The 18,270-nt window shown below is 53.4% G+C and overlaps 1 protein-coding gene across 1 annotated transcript in view; it reads left to right on the top strand.

Annotated features, from left to right (window-relative positions):
• The window catches only part of KPTN (kaptin, actin binding protein), a 38,597-nt gene that overhangs the window by 20,198 nt on the left and 129 nt on the right, over nt 1-18,270 (top strand). The window contains exons 8-12 of the mRNA XM_075323534.1: nt 1,206-1,313; nt 1,395-1,473; nt 8,513-8,648; nt 16,216-16,371; nt 18,146-18,270. The exon at nt 18,146-18,270 is cut by the window's right edge and continues 129 nt beyond it. Of these exons, the coding sequence (XP_075179649.1) occupies nt 1,206-1,313; nt 1,395-1,473; nt 8,513-8,648; nt 16,216-16,371; nt 18,146-18,270 (604 nt within the window). The remainder of the gene's footprint in view (nt 1-1,205; nt 1,314-1,394; nt 1,474-8,512; nt 8,649-16,215; nt 16,372-18,145) is intronic.

The raw sequence follows: 18,270 nt of genomic DNA, 5'->3' as shown, positions 1-18,270 counted from the left end.
CTCTCACATGTTGGCGGCCGGTCGCTCAGCTGAGCGCTCTCACATGTTGGCGGCCGGTCGCTCAGCTGAGCGCTCTCACATGCCAGCGGCCGGTCGCTCAGCTGAGCGCTCTCACATGCCGGCGGCCGGTCGCTCAGCTGAGCGCTCTCACATGCCGGCGGCCGGTCGCTCAGCTGAGCGCTCTCACATGTCTGCGGCCGGTCGCTCAGCTGAGCGCTCTCACATGTCGGCGGCCGGTCGCTCAGCTGAGAGCTCTCACATGCCGGCGGCCGGTCGCTCAGCTGAGAGCTCTCACATGCCGGCGGCCGGTCGCTCAGCTGAGAGCTCTCACATGCCGGCGGCCGGTCGCTCAGCTGAGAGCTCTCACATGCCGGCGGCCGGTCGCTCAGCTGAGCGCTCTCACATGCCGGCGGCCGGTCGCTCAGCTGAGCGCTCTCACATGCCGGCGGCCGGGCGCTCAGCTGAGCGCTCTCACATGCCGGCGGCCGGGCGCTCAGCTGAACGTTCGGCCACCGAGAGACAAAATAAAGTTTGTGATTTTAAAAAAAAAAACAAAACAAAAACCATGCCCAGTGAAATCCTACGGATTACGCTGCTCAAAAAAAACGTTACATGCTGCGTTTCTTCCGCCCGACGCAGCGTCAAAATAACGACTCAGCGTCGTCCAGCGGATGCAATGCTGACACTTGCGTTACAGTGCGTTGTCCATACAAGTCTATAGAGAATAGCGCAGTGCGTTAACGGACTGCGCCATTCTCCATAGTGACGGACTGCGCTGAACGCAAGTGTGAAAGTAGCCTAAATGAGCAGCGCTAAAGCCCAAACTGCTGGCCTGTAACAGTCCTACAAATATGGCAGCATTTTACACATCCACACCTAGGACGGCTATTCTGTGCGGCCACATAGAGCCGCCAGTGTCATGAAAAGCATGAAGTTAGTTGGCGTCTCCCAAGAAAGTGAAATAAGTGTGTAAATCTGCTGGGAATTCAGTACCAAAGCCGCAATGTATTGCATATATCCTCACGCCTGCAGTGTAAATATGTCACTACTAGCTGTGTACATATGGCTGTAGGGTTTTACCAGGGGGCATGGCAGAATCGGCGGCTCATACATCACTGCAAAATTGCACGTGGCCGTAGTGGGACTTGCATGTGATACTATTGTGTGTGTTTTTTTTTGTTTTTTTTTTGTTTTTTTTTGTACAGAGATTCTCCAGAGCTGGTCTCTACAGCAGGATGGCCCCCTTTCCAAGGTGCTCATATTTAGTATGCCGAATGCCTGTGCAGAAGAAGGAGACCCATGCGCATGGAGTGGTGAGGCTATTGACATCTGTTATCAGCCAGTGTTGGCATTCCCATGTATATTTAGTAATAGGAGGTCTCTTTGTGTTCCAGGAATGGAGACCAGCCGGACCTTTGAGGAGCAGTACAATGTCCTGGTGACCAGCACCATAGAGCTGTCTGCCGTGTATTGGTTAGTAATGGGATAGTGAGGGGGCATTAAAGGGGATGTCCAGAGGCGGTGGAGGTCCTCTGCTCAGGAAATCATCTCTTCTCCAGAATGGAGAGCAATTACTTGTGACTTCACTTTCTGTATGCCTAGAGCCCAGAGCAGTGTTCATCCTGAACCTCCTGGTTCATGAGCATCAAAACTGCTGCTATGTGTTTTTCCAAATATAAGCCCTAGCAGGGATTTTCAGCATTTTCGGAGCAAGGCTGAAATAAAAGCCCTCCCCCGAAAATAAGACCTAGTCACATCTCAATAAAGATACCACTAAAAATCTTAAAGAATACTGCAGGACACTTCATTATAGAAAGTAGACACCCCCAAAAGAGAGAAGACCTCACGATCATATTCACCAGATGCTGAGCGGGAGGACCTGCAGTGGAACGCACCCCGACACACACATCGGATATCGCACCCCGACACACACATCGGATATCGCACCCCGACACACACATCGGATATCGCACCCCGACACATACATCGGATATCGCACCCCGACACACACATCGGATATCGCACCCCGACACACACATCGGATATCGCACCCCGACACACACATCGGATATCGCACCCCGACACACACATCGGATATCGCACACACTCACCATATCCAGCAATATCTATTTCCTTTTTTTTTTTTTTTTTTTTTTTCTGGCTGCCAGAGAATCCTGAGACGCAGTGCGGTGGAACGCATAGGACATGCAGTGGAAGGCATCGATGCATTCCGCCACAGGTTTTCACGCTCCTCTGCACTGCATCCCATCTTTCCCTACTGGCCGGAAGCTGTGTGTGTGTGTGTGTGTGTGATCTGATGTGTGATTGTGTATGAATGTGTGCTATCTGGTGTATGTGAGTGTCGGTCAGAAGCAGGGGAGGACCTCATGGAGCATATCTACTGGGAGTGCCGCTGACGATCAGAGGAGGACCTGGGAGCCACGCAGACGTCCAGGGTCTGGTAAGTATGATTCTCCTGGGAAGAATGGTGGGGTATGCTGTTTCTTTATCGTTCCTTCCATGGGAGACCCAAACCATGGGTGTATAGCTACTGCCCCCGGAGTACACACAAAGTTACTACACTCAAAAACGTGTAGCTCCTCCCTCCTAGCATATACACCCCCTGCTAGCCAGATCTAGCCAGTTTCTTGCTTTGTGTCAGGAGGATCACACACACACATGCATCCTTTTTTGATTTTTCATTTTTTCTAAAGATTTGGAAGAAAAGCGGGTCCACTGGACTCCCGGCATGTCCCTTCACACTCCCCTGGCGGCAGTGCTGTTAAGGTTGACTTCAGGGCAGGAGCCCTTCATGCCGCGCTCCTTCACCATCCCTTAGGGGCTCTGGCTTGAAGTTGGAGCCAACACGGTTCTCACTGCCTTGCAGGAGACCGGCCTCCATCCGCAGCCCTTGTGCAGGACCCTGCTGGACGGAGCACTGACCCCCACCCCACAGGGACTGGGCCCTGCGTCTCAAAGCTAAGTATAGAGACGTTTATTCAGAGGGTCCTTCTGCATTGTGGGGCACTTTTATTGTGGGGGACAGTGATTGCTTGATAATGCTGCTTTTCTACTGTGTTTCCGGCCGGTTCCACGGTTTTTACTGAGAACCGCGCCGACGATGCCTGATTCTCGGCCGCATGCATAACTCTAGGCCCCGGCTTCAGCCGCGGCCTAGTTTCGTTTCGTTCCCCTGCATGTCGGTCATGCAGGGGGACACTGCAGCGCCGCCCGCCGGCCGCTCTGCACAGGGGAGGACGCTCCTTTTTGAGGAGATCATTCCCTCCCCTGTACATCTCCTTCGCCCTCCGATTCCCGCTCCCCCCCCCTCACTCTGGCGCCATTTTCTCAGCGTCTTTGTACACTGGTCGGCGCTGGCTGCTCTGCAGCAGAGGGAGTGAATACTGGCTGGGGGGTCCAGGATTGGAATTCGTATGGCACTCATAATAGCGGCCTGATAAGTCACAACCTCTGGTTGTGCACTTTTATACACTCTCAGGGCATTCTGAAGGAGTTAATTCTTTATCATAGAACCTCCTCCTCAGCAGCATGTCTCACTCCAGCAGCAAAGCTCCAAGGCTGTACACTACATGTTCTGATGTAACCTCATATTGCCTGAACCGGCACACTGTAATGGTTCTTATGTGGTGGATGGGTATTCTAGACATTCTAGACAGAGCCCCCACCTCTGCAGCATGTCTCACAGAGCGAGGCTGCAGGCTGTTTTTTATTATCCACTGCAGGTAGTCTCGTACGGCTATACCGAGCTCATAACCACTGTGGCCCCTCAGCATGGGAGCTCATTAATGGTCCCTCCAGCTGCTCCGGTTTCGGTGGCTGACCCCCGTGGGAATCCTATTTCCAGGAGTCGGCTGTCCCGGCATCTGCTGGGCATGCAGCCCCCTTCTCAGGGCGTTTTCTGCTTCGCTCAGCAAAGCTCACAAGGGACTCTCCTTCTGGGCTCAGACCCCGTCCTCCTGACAGGGAGACGCAGGGTCCCCTGTCCTCCCCGTCCCGCAGCTCCGATTTCGAGCTGACTCGCTGGACGAGGAGGATGTCTCTACCACGGGCACGGACGGATCCGTCCGTACGTGACGCAGCTGCGAATGATTGGATTGCGTCCATTATTCTTGTACTGGACCTCCATCCGCCTGATCAGGGGAGTATTCCCCGCTGACAGAAAGGCATCAGTATACCTTTAACAGGACGAGGAGTGTGTTCCTTAACCACTCCAGTTTTCAGCCCGCTGCGTCCAAGCCCACAGCCTATCCTGCAGACCCCACAGCGGGGTTCTGCTGCCTCCTCCCATCAGAGGTGGTCAAGGAGTGTACTCATTCGCCAAGGGTAGCCACTCCGGTGTCTAGACTTTCAGCCCCGGTTAGTTGTATCAGTGGCTGACGGCACCTCTATATGGATTCTACGGTACATTAATTTTGTACTGGACCTCGATCCGCCGGTGTTACCTTATCTAGGTGAACACAACGTGTGTTCCTTAACCACTCCAGTTTTCAGGCCCCTGTGACTAGCCCAGGGTCCGCTCTGACACTCGCTTCCCATGAAGCGTGATTCTGAGGACTGTGTTTCCCCTGTCCACCAATGGTGGTCAAGAAGTGGGCTCATTCACCTCAGGTGGCTCAGCCCGGACCGTTATGTCAGTGGCTGATGGCTCCTCACTTAAGGTTCTGCGGTCCGCCCGGTTGTCCTTTGGGCCAAGTCGGTATAAGGACGGCAGGAGCTTCGTTCTCCTCAGCTTTACAGCAGTGCGGTTTTTTTGTACCTTCTCTGCTTCTCTGGAGGAGATGCATTCTCTCACAGGGACTCTATGCCCAAAACGGTTGCCTGAACTTCCAGACTTCACTCTTTTCATCCTCTGCCAGGTCTGCCATGCTGGACGCCGCACGGCGGTGGTCTGGGCTACCTTCCTCGCTATCCGCAGGCTCCTGTGGCTTCGGAATTGGAAGGCAGACGCCTCTATGGAGGTTCCTTGCTGGGCTCCCCCTTGGTGGGACCAGTTTCCCCGGAACCAACTGGGTGAAATTAAGGAAGCTCTTGGCGGGGAGTGTTCTTCCTTGCCACAAACCTAAACCAGGGAACCTGTCCAGGGCAGGAATCAGTTGAGGTTTCGGTGGTTTCCGTTCCTCCATCTGATCGTCCTCTAGCTCGGCCCAGGTTCATAGAACCAAATGGCTCGAAGCTGCGTCTTCAGAAGACCGCAGGAGATGCTGTCACTGACTCAGCTTCCTCCGAGCTATTTAGCCACGCCAACAACCTCTTTGGTTGTAGCAGGCTCTCTCCACTTGGTGACGTAGGGTTCTACCACGTCTCCGTTCAGTGGGGGCGAGATTATATCTCCCTTGGCTACAGGATGGACTTCTGTCCACCCGCCAGACAGATTTTTTCTGTCAACTCCTCCCGGCTACAAGGCCGCCGCCTTCTCACAGGCTGTGGCATTTCTTGCTGGCCAATGGAGTAATTGTACTGGTTCCCGACTGGGAACGGTTCTGAGATTTTTGCTTAAATCTATTCCTAGTCCCCGAAGAGGGCGGTGCCTTCCGACCTGGATCTTTAGCAAGCATAGCCAGGTGGGGCGTCTTCACATGGAGTCTCGGTTTTGTTCCGTGTGTTTTTTTCACCGGATCAATCAAGAATCCAAGGAGATTCCCTAGTAGCCATCGGCATCAGAGATGCCTATCGACAGGAGTCAATCGCAGTTTCACACCAGCGTTGACTACGTTTTGACAATCGGAGTGGTCCAATTCGTGGCTCTTCCCTTGGGGTTAGCCAAGGCCCCTCGAGTATTCTCATGGGGCAGCTGTGATTAGGGTCCTGCCCCCCTAGGGTTTGGCAGTGATCTTTTGCCCTGGACGGCCTTCTTGTCGGGGCTTCATCCAGTGCTGACTCTTAGCAGAGTGCTTCGCTCACTCTCGCCACTCTGACCTATTCGGGTGGCAAGTCCACTCTGACTTCGAACCAGAGGTTCTCAGGGCGTCAATGGAAGCGGTTCCTCGCCCAGTTTCTCCTGCGTCCTCTGAGACTGGATGTTTTCCGCTGTACAAGCGAACTCAATCCTCCCACGGGGTGGTGGCTTCGCCACTGACCAGGGGCTCGTTTCAGTGGTGGCTTCGGCCACTCTGCCTCAGGGGCGCTCCTTTCTGGCCCGTCCCGGGTGATCTTCACCAGGATGCTAGCCTATCCGCCTTGGGAGCAGTATATCTCCACCGTGGAGCGCAGGGCGCTTGGACTCTGTCCGAATCAGCCCTCTGGATCAATGTGCTGGAAATCAGAGCTGTATTTCTGGCTCTCTAAGCCTTCACCATCTGTGGGCGGCTAGGCACATTCGAGTCCAGTCGGACAACGTGACAGCGTTTTCCTACATCAGCTTCCAGGGCGGGACACTCAGCCGCCTGGCAATCTTGGCGGCTCAACATTCTTCAGTGGACAAGGTACTCCTAGTCCACCGTATCCGCAGTCCACATCCTAGATGTGAAAGCTGCGTGGCAGGCTATTTCAGCTGTCCAACCGTGGTCCACAATCCTCAGGTTTTGCGGTAGACACACTGGTTCATGTTTGATCCCAGCTTTGTCTCCTTTCGAATTTCACCCTCTACCTCTTGTCCAGAGTCCTGCGCAAGATCGGTAAAGGGGGCCGTCGGGTCATTCTTCCAGACTGACCCAAGCAGGCTTGGTACTCTGACCTGCTCCTTCTGTCCGTTGGGTTGCCATGGCATCTTCCGGACCGTTCAGACCTTTTCTCAAGAGGTCCGTTTTTTCCCGTCAGAATTCTTGATTCTCAGATTGACGGCGTAGCTCTTGAGTCCTGGATCTTGGCGACTTCTGATATCCTTCCTGAAGTCATCTCCGCTATGACTCGAGCTCCAAAGTGTCCTTTGACCTTTTTGGCCTTGCCGACCCTCCTGTCCCTTCCACAGTCCGGTCTACAGCTAGGACTATCCCTCATTAAGGGACAGGTCTCGGCTCTGTCAGTATGTGCCAGCGGCGTATCGTCCGGCTGGCTCCGGTGCGCTCCTTTAAGGGCGCATCTCACATCATTCCGCTTTTCCGGCGGCCTATGGAGACCTGGGACCTTGAGCCGGTCCTCCCGGTTCCCGGAAACCCCTCTTTGCGCCTCTTGGGGAGGTTTCGTTGTTTCATCTTTCACAGAAAGTATTCTTTCTAGTGGCTATAATTTCCCGCCAGAGAGTTCTGGCTGCACTCTTTCGGAGTCGCCCCCTTTGTTTTTGGTCTTTTGCGTCGAGACAAGGTGGTCTTCGTCCGACTCCGGCCTTTTTTCCCTAAGGTGGTTTCTGCCCCACCTTATCCGGGGCAATTTTCCTGCCTTCCTTTTGTCCGGCTCCTGTTCATCGCTTGAGGAAGCGTTGCATATCCTGGATCTGGTGCGGGCGCTCCGGATCTATGTGTCTCGCACCGCCGTTATTAGGCGGTGCACCTCTCTGGTGCTGACTGTTCGTCAGCGTAACGGTCTCTCGGCATCTAAGCCGACCCTGATGTTGGCTTAGGTCGGCCATTTCCGAGACCTACGAGTGTACTCAAGTGCCTTCCCCGCCGGGGATCAGAGCACATTTGGTCAGACCTGTCGGCGCCTTTTTTTTGGGCTTTCAGGCACCAGGTTACGGCTCAGTAGGTCTGTCAGACTGCAGCTCGAATTAGTCTGCATACTTTTTCGAAGCACTTCCCAAGGCATGCTCATGCTTTGGCAGACGTGGGCTTGGGCAGACGCATTTTTCCGGCGTCTGTCGCCCATTTGTGAAGTTAGGTTTGCCTGCTTCTCAGTTGTCTGTTTATTCCCACCCATGGACTGCTTTGGAACGTCCCATGGTTTGGGTCTCCCATGGAAGGAACGATAAAGAAAAAGAGAATTTTGTTTACTTACCGTAAATTCTTTTTCTTGTAGTTCCGACATGGGAGACCCAGCACCCTCCCTATTGCCTGTTGGCAGGTTTCTTGTTCCGTGTGTCTTCACCGGCTGTTATTGTTGTAGACAGAAATTCCGGTTCTTCCGGATTTTACTCTGTCTCTTCTTGTGGGTGGATGTCCTCCTTCAGCTTTTGCACTAAACTGGCTAGATCTGGCTAGCAGGGGGTGTATATGCTAGGAGGGAGGAGCTACACGTTTTTGAGTGTAGTAACTTTGTGTGTCCTCCGGGGGCAGTAGCTATACACCCATGGTTTGGGTCTCCCATGTCGGAACTACAAGAAAAAGAATTTACGGTAAGTAAACAAAATTCTCTTTTTTAGGGGGGATAAACTTACCCCCAACCATGTTTCTCAAAGACCTACCCCGAAAATAAGCCCTAATGCTTTTTTGGGGCAAAAAAAAAAAATCTAAGACTGGTTCTGCTTTTTTCCAAAAATAAGACACTAACACAACACAAACCCTATGAAAACTTGTAATCTTCACTTGGGGATGTCTTCCCATGAAGGAGAACAGGGCTCTTATGACTTCCCACCTTAACAGCCATAGACGTCTTCAGAATTGCACTTTTTTTTTCTTAGGAACATCTTACAGAACGGCCTCCGGGAGCAGCTTCTCCTGCCAAACAGCGATCAGTTTGACAGCGTGCTGTGTGCGGTGACAGCAGACGTGGATTTTGATGGGGACCCTGAGATTTTACTTGGAACATACGGACAGGTACTTTTGTTTTCGCTGTGTTACTGTATTTTTCGGACTATAAGACGCACCGGGACCATAAGACGCACCCTGGTTTTAGAGAAGGAAAATAAAATTTTAAGCAAAAAATGTGGTCATGACACGTTGTTATGGGGCGAGGATCTGCTGCTGACACTATTATGGGGGTAATGTCCCCAAATTCTCTACTAAGGTACCCCATCCTGGTAATGATCCTCCTGCCTTGTGTATATATATATCCCTCATCCTGGTATAGCCCCATTTTGCTATATACTGCCATCCTGGTATGTGCTCCTATCCTGCTCATATACCCCCATCATCCTGCTCATATACCCCCATCATCCTGCTCATATACCCCCATCATCCTGCCCATATACCCCCATCATCCTGCCCATATACCCCCATCATCCTGCCCATATACCCCCATCATCCTGCCCATATACCCCCATCATCCTGCTCATATACCCCCATCATCCTGCTCATATACCCCCATCATCCTGCTATATGTCCTGCATCCTGTGGCACACACAAAAAAAAACCAAAACCTTTACACTCGCCTTTCCTCGCGCAACGCAGCATCGCTCCTCCTCCTGTCTGTGCAGGCAGCGCTGTGTGGAGCCGGCCACGATCCCTGCACCACCGCGATGTTCTCTTGTCTGTGCCGGCGCGACTGTGTGGACACGTGCGCACAGCGATGACGTCATCTCTGTGAGCACCGCTAGTCTCCACACAGCGCGGCCAGCACTGACAGGAGGACGTCGCGGTGCTGCAGGGGAACGGTGAGTTATACTGATTCACTGCCCCCCCGCGCTGATGATGAGCGGGGAGCAGTGAATACAACCGCACATGATCACTCCAGGCTGTAGTTGCCAGGGGTGATCACGCGAGCTGGCTGTTTACCATGCGCACATCCCCGCCCATCACCCCGCCCACCTGTCAGCGCCAGCTTCAGCTGAGAGATGGGCAGGAGGATGGGCGTGCATATGTAATGAGCGGGCCCACGTGGTCACGGTAGGCGCTTCTGCAGCCTGCTCGTGCCCCCGATAACCCGCTCCACCGCAGCACCTTCATTCCCTGCAGCCCTACATTCAGACTATAAGACACCCCCCACTTTCCCCCAACATTTGGGGGGGAAAAAAGTGCGTCTTATGGTCCGAAAAATACGGTAATTTGCAGCTTGTATGTGAACAGACTATACACACTATAGCTGGGGGGTGATCTCCATCGTAGATATGCACGCTCGGGCAGAGTGAGCGTACATAGCGAGAAGGAAAATAGCTACAGACTCTGCTGCAGTGGAAACTGGGAATTGGGCATGTTGATATCCAACAGGTCCAATCCTTCTTCCCAGCACAAATGTTCTTGAGGGCTATCTGTAGTCCCACATACACATAAGATTGTTATTACAAGGCTATTTGGAAACCAAAAAGTGTTCACCTCCCTGCTGAATTGAAGTCTATGCCTATTTTCGGGGTACATTTCGGTTTTTGAGTTACGTGCACTTTAAGATTTGGGAAATCTTAAATTCTGGAGAAATCGCCTGCAATCTACGGCTCCACATCGTGACCGTGCAACTTGTCGAAACGTCTATATTTTTTTTTTTTTTTTGCATCCAAAGGTATCTGAGGTCACTGCCCCCTGCGCCTCCGATGAAGTGTTTCCTAATGTTCTGCCCCCCCCCCCCTGGATATAGCAGAGTGGGGGCGGGTGGATTGCAGTGTAACAGCTTTGGATTAATTAGATTACCGCCCACTGACACATGTCGGTTGTATGGGTGGGTGAAGCTGGCGGAGAAGGTGTAAACAATGAATCTAATTAAACAGGCGCAGCTTGTGAGGGCGCGAAACTGCCTGCGGCCCCCCGATGTGTGATCCCAGGCCCCCATGTTACTAAGTGCGACTGTTCCAGCGTTATACCTGCTCTTCATCCCCAGCACCGCACTATTTTGGGTAACATCAGACAGGGACGTTAAAATGGAAAAAAATTCTAATTTATTATTATTTTTGGAAGGAGGGATTGGACGGGTCCTCGGTGCCGGCGGGACGTGCGTCAGTTAGGGGCTGCACAAATGGATTTCTTTTTCGCTCCTAATTGGGAGACCCAGACAATTGGGGTGTATAGCTACTGCCTCCGGAGGCCGCACAAAGTACTACACTTAAAAGTGTAAGGCCCCTCCCCTTCTGGCTATACACCCTCCCGTAGGAGTACGGATTCCTCAGTTTTAGCTTTGTGCGAAGGAGGTCACACACGCACGCATAGCTCCATTGTTTTTAGTCAGCAGCAGCTGCTGACTATGTCGGATGGAAGAAAAGAGGGCCCATACAGGGCCCCCAGCATGCTCCCTTCTCACCCCACTGTATGTCGGAGGTGTTTGTAAGGTTGAGGTACCCATTGCGGGTACGGAGGCTGGAGCCCACATGCTGATTCCTTCCCCATCCCTTTTTACAGGGCTCTGGGTGAAGTGGGATTTACTGGTCTCCAGGCACTGAGACCGTGCTCCATCTACAGCCCCTGGAGAAGATGCTGGATTGGAGCGGAGTACATCAGGGACATGGCCCTGCTTCCTCAAGGTACTCTGTGTCCCCGTGCATTTCGCGCTCACACCGCAGCATGCTGGGTGTTGTAGTGCGCCGGGGACATCAGCGCTGCGGCGCTTGTGCCATGGCCTCATTTCAGCTTCGCTGAAGCGGGCACACTTTTGGGGAACGGTCGCGCCGGCCGCTGGGACTGCGGCGCGGCTGGCACTTGTGGTGCGCCGGGGACTTCAGCGCGGGCCGCGCTTTTACGGCGGCCGCGCTGATAACTCGAGTCCCCGGCTTTTGCGGCCTGGTTCCGTTCGTTCCCGCCCCCAGACCTGCCAGTCAGGAGAGGGGCGGGACGCTGGTCAGTGCATCAGCGCTGAGGGCTGGAGTCGTTTTTACATACTCCAGCCCTCACAATAGGCACAGAGGGGACACTGTTTCCCGCACTTTTGTTTGGGAACTCCCACGGGCCGCCCCTCTCCACAGACGCCGGCAGCCATTCCTGCTGACACGCTGAGCTGCAGAGGGGAGCCGGGGAGACCCAGACAAGGAATTCTGCGCCTCTTACCCGCTATTCAGCGGGCGGTAAGCAGCCCTCAGGGCTCACCCCCTCTTGTGCCAGTAGTAATCTTAGTATTTTGTTCTTGCAAATACTTTGTACTGCATAGCGCTGGTCGCCTTTTGGCTATAGACTCTCTCACATTGCAGAGAGCCAACAGCATGTCGTCCACAAAACGCAAGGGTGCCAAGGCACAGACATTATATGCTTCCTCTACCGCATGTGGGACTTTTCTACCGGCAGGCTCCAATGACCCCCATTGTGTGCAGTGCTCGGCCCCTGTGGCACTTGCACAGCCGGGACCTCTGCTGGACGTGACCCAGGGTGTACCACCTGTGAATGCTGTCCAAGTGACAGGAACTGAGTTTACAGCTTTTGCTGACAGAATGTCTCTCACTATGTCACAAATTCTTGACACATTGCGGGCTAGGCCTGTACTTCAGGCCACGGACACTGTGCAATCATTGCCCCCTGGTCCCCCTCAGCTGAATTACTTCCAAGCTCCGGGACGGGCACATACACCTCAGGGTGAAGACTCTGACTCGGACGATGGTCCCAGGCAACCTAAGCGGGCTCGCTATGAGAGGCCTTCACATTCATCTCAATGGTCAGGATCCCAGCGAGATGAATCTATGGGTGATGAGGCGGACGTAACTGATCAGGATTCTGATCCTGGGACCGCTCTCAATCTAGATACACCAGATGGTGACGCCATAGTTAATGATCTTATAGCATCCAGGAGCGTCGTTAGCGCCATCTTTTGCTGCCGTATGGGCACTCCAAGCTATCTCAGCCGGGCTTGTGCAAGTCGACTCAGTCACACGTGCTTTTGCCCCGCAGGTAGCACCATTGACCTCGCAAATGGCGGCATTCGCGTCGTACGCGATTAATGCTGTTCTTGACGCTACAAGCCGTACGGCAGTGGCGTCAGCCAACTCCGTTGTTTTGCGTAGGGCCCTGTGGTTGAGACATTGGAAGGCAGATTCTCATTCCAAGAAGTGCTTAACCAATTTGCCTTTTTCTCGTGACCGATTGTTTGGAGAGCGTTTGGATGAAATCATCAAACACTCCAAGGGTAAGGACTCATCCTTACCGCAACACAGACAAAACAAACCCCAACAGAGGAGGGGTCAGTCTGGTTATCGGTCCTTTCGAGGACCGGGCAGGTCCCAATTTTCCTCGTCAAAAAAGACTCAAAAAGATCAGAGACGCTCAGATTCTTGGAGGTCTCAGTCACGCCCAAAAAAGACAGCCGGAGGAACCGTTGCCAAGACGGCGTCCTCATGACTTGCAGTCTCCGATTCCCACACCCTCGGTCGGTGGGAGGCTTTCCCACTTTGGCGACATTTGGCTGTCACGCGTCAAAGACCGTTGGGTGAGGGATATTCTGTCTCACGGGTACAGGATAGAGTTCAGTTCTCGTCCGCCAACTCGTTTCTTCAGAACTTCTCCACCACCAGACCGAGCCGATGCTCTGTTGCAGGCGGTGGCCGCTCTAAAGGCGGAAGGAGTGGTGACCTCCGTCCCTCTTCAGGAACAAGGTCACGGTTTTTACTCCAATCTGTTTGTGGTCCCAAAAAAGGACGGATCGTATCGACCCGTCCTGGATCTAAAGTTGCTCAACAGACACGTAAAAGTCAGGAGGTTCCGGATGGAATCCCTACGCTCCGTCATAGCCTCAATGTCTCAAGGAGATTTTCTAGCATCAATAGACATCAAAGATGCGTATCTCCACGTGCCGATTGCGCCAGAGCATCAGCGTTTCCTACGCTTCGTCATACACGACGAACACCTGCAGTTCGTAGCGTTACCTTTCGGTCTGGCAACAGCCCCCCGGGTCTTCACCAAGGTCATGGCAGCAGTAGTAGCTGTTCTGCACTCGCAGGGTCACTCGGTCATCCCGTATCTAGACGACCTGCTTATAAAGGCACCCTCTCAAGAGGCATGCCAACACAGTCTGAAAGTGGCACTAGACACTCTCCAGAGTTTCGGGTGGATTATCAACTTTCCAAAGTCTCATCTAACCCCGACCCAATCACTGACTTATCTTGGCATGGAGTTTCATACTCTTCAGACTGCCAAGGACTCTCTGCGTTGGTGGCTTCTCCCCACCTCATTGTCACAGGGAAAGTCGTTCCTACCCCCATCCTGGGCAGTGGTCACGACGGATGCGAGCCTATCAGGGTGGGGAGCGGTGTTTCTCCACCACAGGGCTCAGGGGACGTGGACTCAGGAAGAGTCCACCCTGCAGATCAATGTTCTGGAAATCAGAGCAGTCTATCTTGCTCTGCGAGCCTTCCAACAATGGCTGGAAGGCAAGCAGATTCGGATTCAGTCGGACAATTCCACGGCGGTGGCGTACATCAACCACCAAGGGGGAACACGCAGTCGCCAAGCCTTTCAAGAAGTCCGGCGGATTTTGACGTGGGTGGAAAGCAAAGCGTCCACCATATCCGCAGTTCACATCCCAGGCGTGGAAAACTGGGAAGCAGACTTTCTCAGTCGCCAGGGCATGGACGCAGGGGAATGGTCCCTTCACCCGGACGTGTTTCAGCAGATCTGTTGCCGCTGGGGGACGCCGGACGTCGATCTGATGGCGTCACGGCACAACAACAAGGTCCCAGTTTTCATGGCACGGTCTCACGATCACCGAGCGCTGGCGGCAGACGCCTTGGTTCAGGATTGGTCGCAATTCCGACTACCCTATGTGTTCCCACCTCTGGCATTGTTGCCCAGAGTTCTCCGGAAAATCAGGTCCGACTGCCATCGAGCCATTCTCGTCGCTCCAGACTGGCCAAGAAGGTCGTGGTACCCGGATCTGTGGCATCTCACGGTAGGCCAACCATGGGCACTACCAGACCGTCCAGATTTGCGGTCTCAAGGGCCGTTTTTCCATCTGAATTCTGCGGCCCTGAACCTGACTGTGTGGCCATTAAGTCCTGGATCCTAGCGGCCTCAGGTTTATCTCATGAAGTAGTTGCCACAATGAGACAGGCTAGAAAACCATCCTCAGCTAAGATCTATCACAGGACGTGGAAGATATTCTTAGCTTGGTGCTCGGCTCAGAGGGTTTCTCCCTGGCCATTTGCATTGCCAATTTTTCTTTCCTTCCTGCAGTCTGGGTTGGAAAAAGGTTTGTCGCTTAGCTCTCTTAAGGGTCAAGTCTCCGCGCTATCCGTATTCTTTCAGAAGCGCTTGGCACGGCTTTCTAAAGTACGCACGTTTCTCCAAGGAGTTTGTCATATCGTTCCTCCTTACAGACGGCCATTGGAACCCTGAGATCTAAACAAGGTTCTCATTGCTCTCCAGAAGCCGCCTTTCGAGCCTTTGAAAGAGGTTTCCCTTTCTCGGCTTTCACAAAAAGTAGTTTTTCTTGTGGCGGTCACGTCTCTTCGAAGAGTGTCCGAGCTAGCGGCGTTATCTTGCAAATCTCCCTTCCTGGTGTTTCACCAAGACAAGGTAGTACTGCGTCCAATTCCAGAGTTTTCTCCCAAGGTGGTTTCTTCCTTTCATCTCAATCAGGATATCACTTTGCCATCTTTGTGTCCGCATCCAGTTCACCAATTTGAAAAAGGTTTACATCTGTTGGACCTGGTGAGAGCACTCAGGATTTACATTTCTCGCACGGCGCCTATGCGCCGTTCTGATGCGCTCTTTGTCCTAGTCGCTGGTCAGCATAAGGGATCGCAAGCTTCCAAATCCACCCTGGCGCGGTGGATCAAGGAACCAATTCTTCACACATACCGTTCTGCTGGGCTTCCGATTCCATCTGGACTGAAGGCCCATTCTACCAGAGCCGTGGGTGCGTCCTGGGCATTGCGGCATCAGGCTACGGCTCAGCAGGTGTGCCAGGCGGCTACCTGGTCGAGTCTGCACACGTTTACCAAACACTATCAAGTGCATACCTACGCTTCGGCAGATGCCAGCCTAGGTAGACAGGTCCTTCAGGCGGCGGTGGCCCACCTGTAGGAAAGGGCTGCCTGACAGCCCGATCACGAGGTATCTTTTTACCCACCCAGGGACTGCTTTTGGACGTCCCAATTGTCTGGGTCTCCCAATTAGGAGCGAAAAAGAAGGGAATTTTGTTTACTTACCGTAAATTCCTTTTCTTCTAGCTCCAATTGGGAGACCCAGCACCCGCCCTATTGTTCTTAGGGTTTCGTTTTTCGGGTGCACATGTTGTTCATGTTTCTTAAGTTCTCCGATCTTGTTATCGGATTGAATTTGTTTTTTGAAACGGTTATTGGCTTTCCTCCTTCTTGCTTTGGTACTAAAACTGAGGAATCCGTACTCCTACGGGAGGGTGTATAGCCAGAAGGGGAGGGGCCTTACACTTTTAAGTGTAGTACTTTGTGCGGCCTCCGGAGGCAGTAGCTATACACCCCAATTGTCTGGGTCTCCCAATTGGAGCTAGAAGAAAAGCAATTTACGGTAAGTAAACAAAATTCCCTTCTTTGCACTTGTGATTCTCGGGTTTCTCTCCTCTCAGGAGCTCCTGTGTTACAAGTACCTGGAGGGGCATTTCCAGCTGATGTGGCAGAGGAGTTTCCCCAGCCCCCTGCTGTGCATAGCGCACGTGGATTTGACGTGGGACGGACTGTGTGAGCTGGCCATTGTGTGTCTTAAAGGACTGCACATCCTGCAGGTAAAACAGCTTCACCCTCTGTATCGTAGTCTGCAGCTGCGTTCACTATTCTGTTGGTTTCCACTGTCACCAGACACCGCCTGACGCCCATCCTAGGGTGCAAAGACCCTCACTGATCACTAAAATGAAGGGACAGAAGCACTCGGCCAGGCACCGCTCTCCACTGAGACTGCCAATGGCACTCTGCCGAGCGCCGCTCTCCACTGAGACTGCCGATGGCACTCTGCCGAGCGCCGCTCTCCACTGAGACTGCGGATGGTACTCTGCCGAGCGCCGCTCTCCTCTGAGACTGACGATGGCACTCTGCCGAGCGCCGCTCTCCTCTGAGACTGACGATGGCACTCTGCCGAGCGCCGCTCTCCTCCCGAGACTGACGATGGCACTCTGCCGAGCGCCGCTCTCCTTCCGAGACTGACGATGGCACTCTGCCGAGCGCCGCTCTCCTCCCGAGACTGACGGTGGCCCTCTGCCGAGCGCCGCTCTCCTCCCGAGACTGACGGTGGCCCTCTGCCGAGCGCCGCTCTCCTCCCGAGACTGACGGTGGCCCTCTGCCGAGCGCCGCTCTCCTCCCGAGACTGACGGTGGCCCTCTGCCGAGCGCCGCTCTCCTCCCGAGACTGACGGTGGCCCTCTGCCGAGCGCCGCTCTCCTCCCGAGACTGACGGTGGCCCTCTGCCGAGCGCCGCTCTCCTCCCGAGACTGACGGTGGCCCTCTGCCGAGCGCCGCTCTCCTCCCGAGACTGACGATGGCTCCCAGTGCATTTATTGGCTTACGTGGGGCTGCAGTAATGGGAGTTTACATGGTTCTGCCCATTTAAGACCAGCATTTGCTATAGAAGGAAGGGGAAGAGCAGCCATGTTTGTGATGGCCATGAAGGCGTTCCTGTCAGCTATAGAGTGGACGCCTTGCCGTTCTGTCCCCTGTGCGTTTTTCACCGTCCGGCCGATCTGTTGTGCGCCTTATGACAGTGACGAGACGCCCGCCATGGAGTCTTTGTAATTTCTTGCAGAAATCCTCTCCTTCTGCTCCTGCAGAGATCTGGCTGTGGCCCTCGCTAATCGCCTGCGACGTCCCCGGCTATCAGCTTGATTAATAATTATCTCCAGGCTCTTAATTAGGTTCCCGGTGATATTTTTGCACATTGTGCTCGCACATTACACAGAAGTCGCCGCGCTGTTTCCCTCTTGGGCTCCAGCCATAAAAGTTTTCGGCAGAATCTGTTCATTCATCGCAGCTCGTCAGCGTTCAGGTTTCTGTATCCTCATTAAATCCATGAAGTTCAACCCATAACAAGCAAACCACCGAGGTGCTACGAGGATTCAGTAACTCCGATTGCTGCTGTTATTCTCTGGCGCCGGCTGTATAACACAACTGGCACCTGGCACTTTAGGGAGTTAAGCTCCTGAGCACACTCCTTACAGTAAATGCACACATCTGCCATAAATGTACCAGTCACTAAGGGGATAAAAAAAAACCTCGTTCTTCCTGAATCAGGGTCACTTCATCTATTGTCTGGTGACGCTGCTCAGCTTTATCATGTTAATGGTGCTGAGGTGCAGTACCACATACAACCTGTGGACAATGGTGGCGCTGTTCTAGGAAAAAAAAACCTGCTGTCTAATCCTGAACAACTTTATCTTATCCCACTCTGCTTTCTGGGCCGACGTTCATCCTGAGCCTCCTGTTTCATGAATACTATATCGGACGGAAGGAGCATGGGGTGTAACGTTTCGATAACTGTGGTCTATAACATGTCTCGTGTCTCTTCCTACAGCAAAGCTTGGCAAAAACCTCGCTACGTCTAATCCAGAGGCTGCGACAACAGGTAGAGGACGCCGGCTTGTCGGACGAGCCACACGTACAGGAGGAAGTGGAGGTGGAGCCGCCCCACGATGCTGC

This window comes from Anomaloglossus baeobatrachus, chromosome 9, assembly GCF_048569485.1.
Source record: "Anomaloglossus baeobatrachus isolate aAnoBae1 chromosome 9, aAnoBae1.hap1, whole genome shotgun sequence".
In the NCBI taxonomy this organism is placed as follows: domain Eukaryota; kingdom Metazoa; phylum Chordata; class Amphibia; order Anura; family Aromobatidae; genus Anomaloglossus; species Anomaloglossus baeobatrachus.
The sequence above is the reverse complement of the archived record's forward strand: the minus strand, read 5'-3'. Positions and strand labels throughout refer to the sequence as shown.